The 16,943-nt window shown below is 44.6% G+C and overlaps 1 protein-coding gene across 9 annotated transcripts in view; it reads right to left on the bottom strand.

Moving 5' to 3' along the window:
* The window catches only part of LOC139687525 (uncharacterized), a 585,660-nt gene that overhangs the window by 46,648 nt on the left and 522,069 nt on the right, over positions 1 to 16,943 (bottom strand). For all 9 annotated transcript variants that reach the window (XR_011700643.1, XR_011700642.1, XR_011700644.1 and 6 more), the window contains one exon: positions 5,566 to 5,611. Coding sequence is in view for 6 of the 9 variants with exons in the window: in XM_071584720.1 (XP_071440821.1) it covers positions 5,566 to 5,611 (46 nt within the window). In the remaining 3 variants the exon portion in view is untranslated. The remainder of the gene's footprint in view (positions 1 to 5,565; positions 5,612 to 16,943) is intronic.

The raw sequence follows: 16,943 nt of genomic DNA, 5'->3' as shown, positions 1-16,943 counted from the left end.
ACATGGGTGAGAGAGCAGGTCATGAGCACGCAAGTAGACTTATAAGATTAACTCGAATGTCGGCCACGAGCAGTGACAGCAATCGTGATGATTAATACGAGAAATGAGAAACACGGGAAGTGGAACTAGAGGGAAGGGGGAGGAGGACTTTGTTCGGTAGGGGAAAAGAGGGGCGACGGAATAAAAGCCAGCTGACAATGAGAGGGAAATATTTACGGGGAGCAAATGGAGTACTGAGCCTGGGAGCCTGGCATCGCGAGCCATCTCGCCCGACTCCCGCAGTCACTCCTCACACCCCAAGTCATTCGCTTGTGGAAGGGCGAGGAAGCGGTCCCTCGAAATTAAAGTCACCACCCTCATCTTCTCCGGGCTCTGATTAAAACAATCGCAGAGCCTTCTCCCCTTCAACACTCCCATTATCCTCGATAGTAAAACGAAATGACTTCCGATGGCTATGGAAAACGACGTAAAATGATTGCGGATGTGAGTGACATGGGATAGAGGCCGACGAGACCTGCAATGAAAAATCTATAAAAAAAAAGAAAATCTCCTCCAATATTTACAATTTTAAACACGAAATCCATAATACGTATAAAATTTGCTGAAGTTTTAGGAGTCACTTGTACGTCATTGCCTACCTCTGATTTTAAAAATAAACGTGGCGCTCTCACAGTACCATCCCTCATTCACATTTGGCAATTAAAATAAGCATACCACGAAATAAACAAATATAGAATATAAATGTATCAAAAAATGGGTAGTTCAACGGATAAACCTGAGATTGTATTGCTATATTTTAAAATGATTCCTCCAACGACAAAATTTAAAAATATGTCCGCTTAACTTCGCGACTAACAACAACATTTGAACTGAAAACATCATAAACAGAAATATTGCTGATGATTATTAATCGTTGAAGGAATACGCTTTCACGTCATAAGCCAATGCGGTTAAGAGGAAATATACTGCATATACTGGCTCGAGGATATTAAGTAATTAGGCCAGAGGCCCAATCTTACAATGTTCACTCGAGAGAAAAACATTGACCTTTTCCATGATGACGGACGGGAATATAAACTGTGATACCGCAAGTACTTTCTCCATGGAAGCTTCTGCGTTTCCATAGACTTGGCAACGCTACGTCTCCAAGCGCACAGACACCCCGCATCTGACGGCGACCCGCCCACCAGCCATCCTCTCTAACTACCAGAGCTCCTAAGAACATCATCTCATTTACCCCTCTCCCTCCCCTGAACTTTTTCCTACCCACCCATCATCTCCACCTCTCCAAAAAATATCTCTTTCCACCCAACAACCCCCTTGCTCTGAGGCAGTCGTCATTCCCTTCCTCCGCCCCAGGATTTCTCCCCTATGCAAACGGAAGCGACCCTGACTCCCACTAAGCGAATCCCCGGCTATGGAATCCCAGCCCCAAAGAGCGTCGAACGGAAAAAAAAGTAAGACAAGATCTTTGTAAGCAGGAAAATGTGAAAACAAGGCAACATGGGAGAGAGAGAGATAGAGGAATTTGGGAAGATTGAAATTTGCTTTAACTACGAGGAGTACAAGGAATGAATATTCCACGCATGCAGACGAATTGCAGCTCAATGAATTTTTTATGAATAAACTCAGAAACTCATTTATTTCTGCACGCAGGACCGATAATTAAAAAGTTAATCTTGCAGGACTACTGACTAAGTAACGATGAATCGTCTTGCCTGACGATAAACTTCCATTGAGAACAATGACATAATGATTTTCTGTTGATTCTCTGTAGGAAAACAATTGTCAGAGATTGCGTGCAGTCCAAAATAATGGAAAATAATGCCAAGAATTCATCGAACATTAAGTTTATGAGGTCAGTTAAAATGAAAAATTTAACGTTAGAAAACATATCGCTGCTAGAAGGCAAACAAACTAACAGGTTTTTGGCACCAACCATCAATTCCAAGAAAAAAAGCCTCTGGCAGCAATTTTTATAAAACCCGAAAGGTTTTCCTCTCAACGAGGTGACCGTTGACTATTAATCATCCGGCAAAGTGAACACACAGTAATCCACGAAATCACGATCATGAAATATGTCGTGACTCTGAGGAAAGCAAGGCAGGGACGGGTAATCAGGGTAGACTCGAGGTAGTGGACAGCACATGCCTTTCCGAGAAACAAAAGAAAGCTCTTCGATGGGAAAAGGCTAAAAATAATGCTAACTCATATCAATATGAGTGTTTTTCTTCTACAAAAAGAGGCTGCAAAAAATGATATAAGATTGATGACTTATACTTGGTGATGTAACGATATTTTACCAATGGAAGTTAGGGAAATTAATTATCGATAAATTCAAGACCAGAAATTTCAATATTGATATGCTATACTGGTGATGGGGATTCAAGCATTATCAGTCATTAAATTTTCTCATTACTCACATACCCAAGCGTCGGTACGCTCTTAGATTGGCAAATAGCACTTGCGAATAAAAGCAAGGTCATTCCAGAATATGCGAAATGTACACATGAGCCAAAAGAAGGTCATGGAAGCACACGGTCGGCCTCTTAAACGATAAGTAACTTGAGTTTCAGTTTAATTATATAATTATTTATCTGTAGTGTTTAAAATATATGCACAATCATGGTCGAGGCATACGTATGTCATGACAGGCGAGTTTTTCATTTTTATCGTTTCGAAATTCATCATTTACGACTCCCGCTTCCTTTAAGAACCTTTTTGAACGAGCTTAGCCCAAATAATTCCAAGGAAAAAATAAATCGACTAACGCTGAATTCTTTCAGAATTGCCACTTCTTCAGCACTTTCTGCTTCTTACGATCGCTCGAATTTTACATTTAGATTCTCAGACAACTTGCGATCTCAAAAAGAAAACGGCGCCGGCCAAAAGAATTTGGCCCCCCTAAACCCTCAGTCCTCGCATCTCAAGGTCCCGCGAAGAGGTCCGAATAAAAATAAAAAAAAATGAAGTAATATCCGGATCCAAAATGAAGGCAGACGAAAGCCCGCCCACCTATTTCGTACGCGCACGACGATAATTTCCTCACGTCTGGCCAGACAGAACGGAGGAGGCCAACGCACCCGCCGCCGCCTCGCAATAGTACATGTGGCAACGCCGGGGGAGCGAGTGCATCAGTGCAGACAAGCAAGCACACTGAGGTCAAGAAATGTGAGAGAGGGAAAGGAAGCAAGCGAACAACCGGCCCACACTCCTCTCCGACCCCTTCCTCCCCCATCCTCTTTCCCGGTCTTTTCCTCGTTCTCCCCCACCGCTCCCCCCTCTCTCTTGCTCCCCTCGAGGGAGGGAAACACACCCTCTTCCCCGGCCGTCGTAGACTACCCCCCAAATCACCTCTCGTCTCGCCCACTTCCGGGATTCCGCGGCGAAGTCCCCTGAGAAGGAGGGAGATAGACTTACAGGACGGCGAAGGACAGTGGCGAAGATAAAAAAAATGCGCGCGCGAGGCGAGGGAGATAACGTGCGAGACTTGCGCGCGCGTGTGCGGCGACTGATTTGGACTTGCGGCCTCACTCCAGACGGCCGGGGATGGGCAAGAGTGGCCGATCATTTTCCCTCTGCCGTACAGCACCCCCCGTAAGCCGCCTCAAGGGCTCGTGGACGGGGGCCTCTAGGCACTATTTATTCATGCGATCATATACACAAGCATTTATGTCAATTTACGTATACTTGCACATATACATAAACTCACGCACGCACACGCCTTTATACAACATTTAACGATGGACGTGTCGGAGTACAGGTTTTAATTTAGCATCTGGTATTGAAAATGTATTGTGCTTAAGCGTTATTTGACTATTATTTGCGTATAGTGCAAGGGAAGAGCGAACATTTAAACTTGTTGCAAAAGGTATCTTTCTCATTTTATCCTGATAGTCTAATCTGCCATTGTAATACAATGGCCATAACGATCCCATTAGCGTCACTCGGGTGCTATCGGCCTTTTTAAGTCTTTCCTACTCTCTCCTTGGCTCCCAACCTAATTCCTCCAGCATACCAGCCACACATATTCCTTCCTCGCAGAAAATTTTAACAAATCCAGTTGAGTTTCTCCGAGCATTTTCATTTCCCTCATAAGTATTTTCTTACATACATCCAAAATACTCGTCGCTTGTTCCAACTAATACCAAAATTAAAGGGAAATGGAACCCTCGTCAACTTCGTTATGCATTATCATTAACTGCTCTACTCTGCTAAGCGAAGTCCGTCACCACCATAGAATGAGGCACGACGAAGAGCTTGAGAGATAGACTCTTTATCAATTGGTAGTGAGACAATGTTAAATAACCGACACGCTATATCATTCTTCCCTCACACAAAATTACTTCCAAGAAATTTAAAGTTACTTTAGCAAGTCCACTCAAAGTAGTTCTCTGCCGTCCTTCTAGACATCCTTTCCTTTATTTTTTTATTCAATTGCTCAATTCAATCGTAATTCAACAGATCCTATATGGATATGGATACATGTGCATATTATTTACAATTACGAAGTCTTTATTATTCCATCAGTCAAAACTACTGAGCTTTCTATTGGTACAAAATTATTATGTAATCTCGACAATTCGCTGTAAATCTCGAGGCGACTAATGGTAATTTCCATATGAAAATTATCTATTGCCTCTTATTAGTATAGCATATATTTCCAACCTTAAGAAGGTCAATTTTAGCATGCTAATACCTCGATCATTTTTCCAAGAGTTATTATATAAAATATTCCTTCGTTTTTTACTCGGTGGCATATTTTTGGCATTGACTTGAGGGTGATTAAAAAAACATTATTTTCATTCATAGGATTACGAAAGATATTCTATCAAAAGCTAAATGTTGTTGGATGAAACGCACATACGAATGCAGTTCAATTTGACGGTAATATAGTAACTCTTAAAACCAACTGGATCAACATTTTTCTGCACGGTAAATTTAAGGGAGAAATCTGTAATTTAGGTACTGTGGAAAATCATGGTATGCTCAATTTTTAAAAATAAATTAAAATTATAGTTTAAATTATAAAAAAAATACAAAAATTACAAAACATCCACCTCATAGTTGATTGGTAGGCCGATTTAGGCAAAATATAAAATTATACATATACTTTTTCGTATTTCCTAACAGCTCTCAAATTATAGTTCCCACAAAACCCATTCACGTACCTACACAATATGAGGGCACACATTGGCAAAACACCTTAGCGGCAAATGGTTACAACTCGTTCGGAGGACTTCGAAACTCGCATTTCCGTTGAACCCCGGAAGCTTGAGCTATTGAAATACGAATACAATACTATCTCAACAATGCGCATTTATAAATTAATAACCATTAAGGTCATTAAGGGGTCTCGGAATACGAGAACATAATTCACATGAGGACGCGATCAAATGCGCTTCACTTGAGGCAAAAAATGCACACTCGGAACGATCCTGGCTAAATTAAAATTAATTCATTCCTGAAAGAATTCATTTTGCGTTTCACACCCCACAATGTGGTATAAATAACGCATGAGTTGAAACTGAGAAGCGTAAAACATGAAAAGAATGCTTGACTCACCGCGGTGGCTGATACCGGCGGAAGATACTGCATAGTAAGAAACATCCTGCAAAAAAAAAGAAAAGAGAGTTAAAACAGGAGACAATTAACGAAGGGAGCATATTGGTACTTGGAGGATTACTCGTCAAAAATGCAATGGTCAGTCAGTGGATTCAATGTGGAATTCAGGATATCCTCACACCCCAAAGGGTGCACCAAAATGGAACAAGGGAAGTGAGAATGGACAGCGAAGGAAGCACGGCAACATGGCAATGATATTGTAGGGCGTTACTTGGAAAAGCCAACCCCAGCGAAGTGTCCCGACAATCAACACGTTTTATTCGTTTAAGCGGCAGACAATAATAAATCAATAAGTGGTAACACGAATTGGCAACTGGAAATAGCGACCGCTCTGCATCGCGCAATATACACCTGCCAACCCACCTAATGTCACAGGGTAATCCCCGAGAGCGGGACTACGTGGAGTGCGCGAGAGGCCAGGCCCCTTATCAGTCGACGGAAGAGTCAACGACGGGTGGCGAGACGGCGAGGACAATAGCAATCTCTCTCTCTATCCCCCCCCTCTCAACCTGCCCCACCCCCGCAACCTCAGGCGAAAAAGTCAAAGAGCAGGTGCTGATATCGCCGCCATTGTTCTGGAAATGACGAGCAATAAAAATGACGATGTTTGAAGGACTTTGGTTGTTCTTGCGGTGTTAGGAGGGAGGAGGGGGCGCGAGTTCGAATACGAGAGGCAGTAAAACCATCGGGACTATGAGGGTGGGGGGAGTGGAGTGCTGGGGACCAAAGATTGTAAGCGTGTGTGTTGTGTGTGTATGGGGGAGGGGGTCATCCTATCCCTGGCCTGTTGAGCTAGGGGGGGATAGAGCCGCCGCTCGGCTCACCAGACTAACCAACTGCTCGCTCCATTCTCGCCGCCCACACTCCCACAGGCAAGAACACAAAGGCATATGCAGGTTTTAGGGGCCGTGGTGATCACTGGGACCCATAAGCCTTCCGCCTGGGTCCTTCGCGTGCCTCCGTAGATGATGAGGATCTCGTCCACGTGGCGGAGGCGCGCCCTGACAACGCCCTGGGAAAGCGAAACCCAAATCTTCGACGGGGAAGTGGCAAATGAGTTCTCACCCAGACACCCAAGCAAATACTCTTATCGGAATTCCCGGGACTCAGCTGCTTGGCTGTCCGTTTCGGGAAGAGTGCTGAATCGCCCGAACTCCAGGGAATTCGCTAATGAGAACTGATGACGCCTCAGGACGGAATTATTTCTCTTAACATTAGGAGATAAATAGCAACAGCAAAAACCTCAGGCGATTTTTTTACGAAGGAAATTCCTCCAATAAAAACCAAGGGGCCTTAATGTACATGCAAGGTCCCTCAAAATGCACAGCGTGCAAGACCTTTCCTTTTAAAAGCCAATATTCTACAGTGCAATGTTAAAGTTCAATGTAATATGTAAGGTAAAGTCGGACCAAGTTTCATATGATTCCCAATTTGCAATTCAAAAAACCTAACTCAGAAAAAGATATATGTAAGAAAAAACAGCCTACACTGCGCAATCAACGTTGAAATTTGGTGCATATCTATTTCAATGAAGGTGAATTTTGCGTATGCTACTTAAAAATATTGAAAAATAATTGGACCCAACATATTTTCCACATCAACTATTCACTATAGACGGAAAGAATCTGCCTCTACATGGCACTGTCCAAGCCACCAGTAGGGCATGTGGCAGGGTGTGCAAACAAGGCACGCAAAATCAATATTAAGTTTTGCTTTAATGCTAGTTACCGAAGAAAATACAAAATATTTTAAATAATGAAGGTACTGTTAAATACGACAACTACGGTGTATAAGCGGAAAATACTTCTCCGCGCCTGCGAGACGAGCTCACGGTAGCAAAAAGAACAATAAAATAAGGATTAAATGAAACATTTAGGTTACTCAGAATTTAAAAAATGAAAAACCCCCCACCATCGCGGTCGTATGTTGTTATTCTGATTCCTCATTGTTTTGCGGGAAAGATGACATTAAATCTGCCGCTTTTAAACTTGATCTCTCTTATCTTATGTTCATGACCTCTCCTACCGTACAAGGAAACCTAATTCGGAAAAGTAGTAAAACGTTTTACGAACGGATTTCAACTAATGCCGTAAGTTACTCTTCACACGCCGTATAGGGCTTAGTATTGCGTCAACTCTACCATCACCTGTCAAACCGACATTCGGGTTGATTACTACGTTTATGTATATACTAAGAATAGTAGATATATTAAAGGAGCTAAGTAACAGTGAAACTATGTACTATCAATCAGCGAGCAATTCACCACTTGCGGTCTCTTAAGTTCTCCAGAGAGGACACAAGCAATCTCTAGCGTAGGCCACCAATATTCTTACCTACTACTTGGTGCCATATTTCCTTCTCTCTTGTTTCTCTTAACGCTAAACTCCCTCCTTTCCATGCTGCGAAAATTATTGAATAGGCTAAGTGGCACGGCTGTCTTTACAAATCACATTCCGTCACACGTTCCGCCACCACGACACAATATCTTATTTTGTTTTTTTTAGCTTGTACTACTATACAGGAGAGTGTACCAAGTTATGATTTTAATGATAAATATTTCACTTTAACAGCGACGAGGTTTTATCTCATGTAATGAAGTCTCCCATAGTTCATGTTCTCTCTGGAAGGAAAGAGAAGAGGGAGAGAGAGAGAGAATACAGCAAACTTACTGATCCGGCAAAATGAACGCGGCACATACAGGGTTCGTCCGGAAAATAAGTGTACTGACTCCTGGACTGGGCGCGCCGCTCCAGGCGCGCCCAGCACCGCTCTGACGGGCTGCGATTGGAGGGGGGTATGTTGGCAAGCGACGCTGAAAAAGGCAGTCGGCTCTGAGCTGTGGTGTAGTGAGGAGCTCTGTTAACGCGAACCTCCACGCTCGACCCACGTCACGGAACGCGATGCCGAAGTTTTTGGAGCAGCGTTATTCCATCAAAATTTGCGGTAAAGCTTGGGAAATCGTCTACCAAAACTGTCGGTATGATTAACCAGGCTTACGGGGAGTCAGCCATGTCCAGAAACATGATATTTCGGTGGCACAAGATATTCGTGGAGGGCAGAGAAGAGGTCGACGACGAGTCTTCGAGAGGTTCCCGATGATGCCTTCGCGGGAGCGTTCCAGGAATGGGAACGCCGGTGGAACAAGTTTATCGACTCACAAGGGTCCTATTTTGAGGAATATTAGCTTAAGATATGTAAAAGTGTAATCAATTTTTTTTCCTGAGCTCAGTACACTTATTTTCCGGACGAACCCTGTAAACCGACCTAAATTTTTAAAAAATTAGGAGAGGTGAACCTTACAATAATTTACATCGCAATAGTTAGCACGCAACACCAAGGTAATGGGAAGAGGTGCGGGGGATGGATGGAAACATCTACAAATAGCTGCACTCAAATAACGAAATACGTCTTTAAGTTCTCTGTTGGCAAGAACTGATTAAAACACTCATTAAGGGTTCAAGGATAAAGATTTCCTTCCTTTTATTTTTTCTTGATTATTTCATGAAAAGATATCACAAAATACGCGAACATGGGTCCTTCTCCAATACAGAATGCAGCAGCACTGACTTTCGAAAATTTCTCAAATAATTGGCACGACTACACTCTTCTTGGCTCAAGTACGTGCTATGTTTAATTTGGGAGAGTGCGCAGGGGGAGAACAAAAAGAGTAATTTAAAATACGTCCTACAATTCATCTCTCAGGTTTTCGTAGTGGAAGCAACTAAGGCCACGTTTTGAATTATATCCTTAAAATTTAATCTCGCCGAGGGACGGGGGGAAAGAATTTGGAGGGATTCGCAGGCATAGCTTTAAGTATCTTCGTATTCTTCAAACCACATTACGCACACATTCAGACTCAGCAACATTCTCCCTCTCACCTTTACCCCCCCCCCACCACCACCACCACATTAACAGGAAGCTCTCTCATTCCCCTCCAATAAAAATTTTCGTCAGAAGCGTAAAGGAAAATATTACGCGACTACGCGGCAAAGGCGTGACCGACTTTTCAAAAAAAAATAAAGAAGTAGGAAAAATGCTTAAGCGATAGAGAAGTAAAAAAAAAGGAAACGTACGTGTAAAAATATCCCCCTCTCATAAAGGAGAAAAGGTTTGAGGAGTGGGATGGGGAGGGGGAGGCTTTTGTTAAGACGTCATCACTTGGACAAAAGAGGAATGGCGAGAGGGAGCGGGGAAAGGAGAGACTTCTCGAGTGATTCTAGTGGAGGAGAGAGAAAGAGGTAAGGTAAAGATGTCGGGGAAAAGGCTATCGATCGGTGGAAATGGGGGTGTCGGGGAGGCAAAAGGGAGATGGGGGTGGCGAGGAGAGAGCACACAGGGGAAGGCTGAGGAGGAAGGAAGGGCGTGAGGGCAAAGAGAGGTGGGAGGAAGAGGGAGGGATATGAATCGACCCGGGCGGCTGGCAGAACTCATTCCACACCGCCTTCCTATTCCTCGCCCTCTTCCTTACCTCACGGCAAAAGGGCCGGAGAGTTGCTGAGGAGGCATGGGGGAGGGAGAGGAGGTGAGAAGGAAGGGAAGAGGGGATAGGAGTGGAGTGAAGCGGGAAAGCGCAGGCGTGGCCATGGCAAGACCTCAGGTGCGACGTAGAGCGAAGGTCAGGGATCTCTCTCTTTCTCCGCCCTGCAAGCCCTCCAACGCTCCCACCTCCAGCACATACCTCCTCCTCCTACGCGAGCCGCCATACACATACACACACATTCGCTCATTTCTCCCTGCACGACATTGCTCGAGAGGGTTCCCAGGAGGGAGCTGAGGGAGTGTGTGGTTCTGGTGTTCCACGGCGAGGGGTGATGGTGATTTCATTTCGGCCGGGGAGCGTCGGTGGGGTGGATGCGGCAACGGACGGCTGAATGAGGTGGCAGATAGGAACGGGGAAGGGAGACGTTGGACTGGGAATGGTGAGGCGCGGTGGGAACCGAGGAGGAAAAACTCGTGTCTGGAGGGGTAGAGTCGGGAGTCTCACGTAGAGGGAAGCCTGGTGGAGCGGGGCGAGAGGCAGGTTGACGGGAGTAAGGCTGCGGCATCGAGGTTGGTCGAGATCCCTTGGAGGAAATGTGAGGGAGGAGGTGGAGATCGCGAAAAAGAACTCGGACCAGGAAAACATGTGGGAATAATTGTGGGATGCGGTGAACACTTGAGATGTATGTTTGATGAAAAACACTTGAGATATTCGTTCGATGAAGACGCGACGAATCGTCCGCCATAATTGATCGTATTGATCCACGAAGGGCGAAAGTTTTCCCTTCATTCTGCAAAGTGCTCGGTTTAACCTGCGATTTCCCGTTGTAAGGGACAGACGGTGTGTCATAAGCGCACGGAAATAAGTCATTAAATAATTTTCACATTTTGACAGCAATGAACGAGGTCGAGCCAAAGCATATTCCTAGGATACTGTTCATCAAGACACAACGAATGAAATACGGTGGCCAATCACATTTACTATCAAACGTTATAATTACTGTCAAAATACAAGGTAGGTTCTCACACGCATTGCTTACTTAGCATGTGAATAAAAACGCCTTGCCACGATATTATACTACCTTGATCAAAAAGTTCCCGGAATAACCACCGTGTGGCGCTCCCATCGTTCCGATTTGAGTTCTGTTTTTTTTTGTTAAATTGGTACATCTGTTGTTGATATTCCCTTTAAATCTTAGTGTCATAACTTGACATTTGCAAAAGTTACGTAGCCAAGAGTACATCTATCTCTGTGTGTGTTGGCAATTTTTTACAATTTCAGAAATGGATTTAAATTTGCAACAACGAACTTGTATTAAATTTTGCGTAAAAAACGGATTTAGTGGCGCACGGACGTTGGAAATGTTGGAAAAGTGTTTCGGCAACGATTCTCTAAAAAAAACGGTCGTTTACCAGTGGCACGAGCGGTTCAGAAGTGGTCGTGAGTCAATCGAAGATGATGAACGCAGTGGCAGACCATCGACATCGAAAGTCGGTGAAAAAATTGATTAAGTAAAAGAAATGTTGGTCAATAACCGCAAATTAACCATCAGAGAAATAGCGGAGGACTTGGCCTATGGATCCGCCCAAGACATTGTGGTTAATGATTTGGGTTTCCGTCGTGTAGCAGAGCCAAAAGACCTCAATTTCATGCAAAAAAGAGACCGTGTTGACGTCGCAAAAGACATGATTTGCGAGGCTGAATCCGATCCCACATTCATCAAAAGGATCATTACTGGAGACGAGACGTGGGTTTATGAGTACGACACGCAATCCAGACATCAGGCAAGTGAATGGCGTTCACCAAATGAGCCGAGACCAAAAAAACCACGTCGTTTTCAGTCAAAAAAGAAGGCAATGCTGACGGTTTTCATGGATTACAACGGTGTAGTGCATCATGAATTTTTGCCAGAAGGCCAGACAGTAAACAAAGAGTATTATTTGGGCGTTATGAGACGTTTGCGTGAAGCAATTCGCCGAAAGAGACCAGAAATGTGGGCAGAAAACTCGTGGATTTTGCACCATGATAACGCACCGTCGCACAGTGCTATCATTATTCGTAATTTTTTGACGAAAAATGCAACAAATACCATCCAACAGCCACCGAATTCACCTGATTTGGCTCCCTGTGACTTCTTTCTGTTCAATCGAGTTAAAAAACCATTACGGGGAACGCGTTTTAGCAGCCGAGAGGAAGTAATGGAAAAATCGCAGGAAGCACTGATGGACATACCGAAAACCGAATATAAAAAATGTTTCGAGGATTGGATCAAGCGCTGGCATAAGTGTGTTGCAGTCGATGGGGATTACTTTGAAGGGGACAATATAGATTTAGATGAATAAACTTGTATTTTTAATTTTCTGAATAAATTCCGGGAAATTTTTGATCAAGGTAGTATGTAACAATAGCAACCTGCACCAGACAATCATCCACCCGGACACCATTCTTGATGCCAGGCAATCCTGCAGTTGGTTAAGTTTTAGGAAATAAAATATTGCAGCGGTGTTTGTAGGAGTATTGTCACCATAGACACAGTGTTCAGCGCTTAGAAACTTCATGTGCTACCGGGACAAAGGTCACATTATTCATCGACGTTTTTTCACTGATGGATATCAAAACATCGGAAATATTCAAGGGTATAAAATATGAATGGACAGACAAAAGAGTCAGCGTTGGTCGGCGTTGTTTAAAAATCACGAGCTATTTTGGTTGAGGGTTCCTTGTCTTCAAGTTTACAAAAGTCTCCGAGGCCACCGAGGAAAACCTTAGGAACATATCCTCTAAAGAACAACTCAAAACTATTAAACAAAATTATACGCAATTGAACCGTTTTCAACGCCTTCGTGGTTGACATACTAATCATTTTATTTAGGATACAGGAATGATTCATTAATGTTTATTATGTATTTTGCCCTGAAACTGTAATATAAGCTTCAATTTTCTATACATGGGATATATTTTAACTTCCATTACCTTTCCTCAAATCTGTGATACAATTCAAGTGAGATAGGTTCAAGGAATTTATTTGAAATATTCATTGTAAAGCCATGCAACTGTGGGTAACAACTTCTCACAAAAAATACTATATGAACCTTTGAAGATATTAAAAACTATCGTATCCGCACTCTTTAAGAGTTTCGACAAATCACCAGTTAATCTTACTAGTAATTAAATCTTTAGCAGTTTAGGTGTTCATATACATTTTAGTATAAATAATTTTAATAATTACTTCACTTGCTACTGGCTATCTCATAAGTACCATGTTTTCATAAATTACACGGAGTTCATAGATCAATGCATTAATCAGATATCGCTGCAGGGCTTGCAAACCAATTGAAACTAAAATATGCTTCCACATGGCAAGAAGAATGGATCGGTAACGAGGAAATTGAAATGGGTATTTCTAAAGGCACTTTAAAATGTCGTTAACGAGAGAGTTTTAGCGAATATCTTGGAGTGAAAGCGTACTTAGGAATATTCCCTATCGATGAAGACAAAGCGTTATGTATTCACCGTTTTGAGAGAAAACATTATCCTCAGCTCCAACTGCCCTGTTGAAGAGGGTCCGGAACGACTGCCGAGGGCGTCCGCGCCCACAGTACGAATATCTGGAACTCTCGATAGAAGTAAGGCATCACACCGCGCGGGCATCTCAAGGTGCACTGCGCTCGAACAAGGGGCGAGGGGGTGAGAGCCCGGGGGCGGGCGTGGGGGAGGAGGGAAGGGGGTTCGAAAGGGGAGGGAAGCAGGAGCCTCGAGGAAAGGAGGGTGAGGGGAAGTAAAAAGACGACGCGAAACGGGAAAGACGTGGAAGGAGGAGGAGAAGAAGAAGCTGGGGGCAAAACGCCACGGATCGAAACTCGCCGGCCTGAAAAGACCGTCCACCCAGAATCCCGCGACGCCTTCATTACCGGGAGACGGATGCGCCTCGTGAGCGAGCGAAGCGGGATGCTCCACCGTGATGGTTGAGGGGGGGGGGGGACAATGGAGAACAAAAAAAAGAGAAAAAATTGGGGGGGACGGAAGGCGAGCGAAAATGAATAAGACAAGGAGCGAGAAGACGGGAAAGAGAAAAAGGACGAAATTCGAGTCGGAGCAATGGGTGAGTGGGAGAGGGTGTGAAAGAAGAGGGAGAGAATTGTATGTTCGCACAACTTCCCTCTCTCCCACGGCACACGTCTATTCATCCGAGCCGAGACCCTCGCCGTCGCATCCCCCCCTCCCCCCGCACGGCCTCCGCCCCGCTTTTTTATGTTTTACAACGACGGTGACGAAGCTACATCAACGCCACTGACGTTGACGGGGAGCCCAGAAAGCACGAGGTTGTCGAGACAGGAGGAAGAGTTTACAGAGACGATGGATTTGAAAGATGAAGGGTGAGGAGGGGGGGGCAAGGTGCCTTCCCCACCACTCCCACCAACAATGGAACGAGAAGAAGCAGGCGAGGATCGCGGGGGACGGAGGCGGGACAGGGGTACGCGATGCCTTGGAGGAGGCGGAGGGAAGGCGTGGGAGGAAGGGGAGAAACATGGGATGGAGAGAGAGAGAGAGAGAGAGAGACATTGAGATCAACGAACTGCAGAGACGGAAACAGGTGGAGGGTATCCTGTCCCAGACAGGGCCGGAACCAGACGGCGAGAGGAACCGGACCGCATCACAATACTTGTGCAACATTCCTCTAAGTCTGGGACAGCAGACACAAGCTTTTCCCCCATATGAACACGGCAACGAACTCCGGAGAGTGACGTTTACTGTCATTCTGATTATAATACAAAATGCTTATAATGGAATGTGCACACATTTAAATACCAGTTTGGGGTAATATGTCTCACGGATCCAAAATTAAACAAACGCTGTGAATGGCTATGAATACATATAATGAGAAAACAATGATGTTTCAGCTTAAGATGTTTAAAGGGGGAAAATAGCAAAATAAAAGCTTTGAATTCATATTGCACCAAAGAAAATATTACCATCAACCACGAAATTTACAATTTTCAAAAAATTGAGTAGTAAGAAAAAACGTTAATTTTGTATTATATGGTAAACAGCAATTTTTCCGATTCTTAAATATAATTCTTTCATATTTTACATTGAAGCGATTTCATTTTTAGAACTCCGGACCAAAACATTCAAAAGACGCGATTTTCACACACGAAATTACCTAGTATTTAAACGCCTCTCTCCATCTAAAATTCTTTATGGACGCATTAACATTGAACCTATAGTTCCTAGATAAGGTGACCACAGAAATGTGGTCAGCCGCCGATGGATTAAGTGAGGTCACCGAAACGAAGTGATGCAGTGAATTACCAGCATTCCTGAGACTAACTTAAGTCCAGCGGGAAAATTATCCAAACCGAAAATGACAGGCGGACAAAAATAATGAAAATATAAGCGGTTAAGGACAGACAAATGAAGCGAAAATGACGTACGTCATTAAATACTCTGCCGATACGTCGTGATGATTGGAATGTATCTACTACCCTTTCTCACCTAATATACCTAGGAACACAATAAGCAAAAATTACGGAAATTAAAATATACATTATTCCAGATCTTCCCAATCGCAATAAATGTGTTGTTGTTCTGCAAACACTAAATCTATTCCACTCCGTGACATACAGCTTTCGTGTTTCCTACATACATTGCGAAATCACAAACGCTCACAAACAATGGCTTCCGGTAATGGGATAATAACGGGGAAGTTTTTTATTCCAAAAAGACCTGCAGGTTGGCTAAAAGGATATTGCATCACACGCACCAATCCCTGATATTCATTACTCATAAAACCGCTGCCTTTCTCTCGAGTAGACAGAACTTGTTCGGACGCTAGCATTCTCGGTCATTCCGACGGCGGAATTTTCATATCACACAGTAGAGCTCGCGCCTCAAAGGTTAGGAAGGCATTCCGGCATACACTCGGCGGACTTCCCTCCCACTCCTTATCGCCACACCCCCACACAACCCTGGTCTTCCCTTGGGAACAGCCACTGCCGCGTCTGACACGCAGATAAGAGGTTGTAGGAGGAGGAGGGGGGGAGGAAAAAATGGAACAACGGGGGGCGATAAACTTTTGGAACTGGGCGAGACATACCTCTCCCATCTCTGGCTGGAGCGATATCCGCTTGTCCCAGACAGTCGAAAACCCCTTCCACAACTCCATTCTTCCCCACTCCCCTCTAAAATGCTGACTGCCATTCCTCCTCCCGCTCCGTCTTCCCCCGTCCCCCCCCGCACAATCCGACAAACACAGACAGGCGCACCGCGAGCAGCATACCCCGGAGGCTTACTCACGCCCCCACCCTCCCCGTCCCCCACCCGCAAAGCATGAAGGTCGGCGGCCGTCTCGCCTCTTGAGTCCCCGGTCGCGCCGCCGACCGACCGACTCCCTCCCCACCTCGCAGAAATTCATTCTCCCTTCGACCACGCCACGCCGTCAGTCCATCCAGCGACGGGGAGCTCCACCCGCGGCGGCGTCCTCGGCCCACGACGACGCGTCCACGCCCACTCGCGATAATCATAATAAAAAAACCTCGCGCGCCTCTCTTCCCCCCTTCTCCCATCCTCCCCCGCCCTTTTTCCCAAACAAAAAAATCGTGTAAAATACATCCTGTTGCAGATTCGACCGACAAAATGGGATGGGCGCTCCCCCAAAACTCTCACGGTTCAGCGGCCTCGAAGGACATACAATCCCATCCGACACTAGAGAAAATGGAGATGTAATGTGAGCAATTTGATTCGAAGTTCAAATTCATTTTACGCCGAAGACGTTCGAGTTTTGCAACAAACGCCGAAGCGGCGTTGCCGCATTCCGCAAGATGCGAATCAGCCACCC

The sequence above is a fragment of the Hetaerina americana genome, unplaced genomic scaffold, assembly GCF_022747635.1.
Source record: "Hetaerina americana unplaced genomic scaffold, ioHetAmer1.1.p SCAF_2, whole genome shotgun sequence".
NCBI lineage: Eukaryota > Metazoa > Arthropoda > Insecta > Odonata > Calopterygidae > Hetaerina > Hetaerina americana.
The sequence above is the reverse complement of the archived record's forward strand: the minus strand, read 5'-3'. Positions and strand labels throughout refer to the sequence as shown.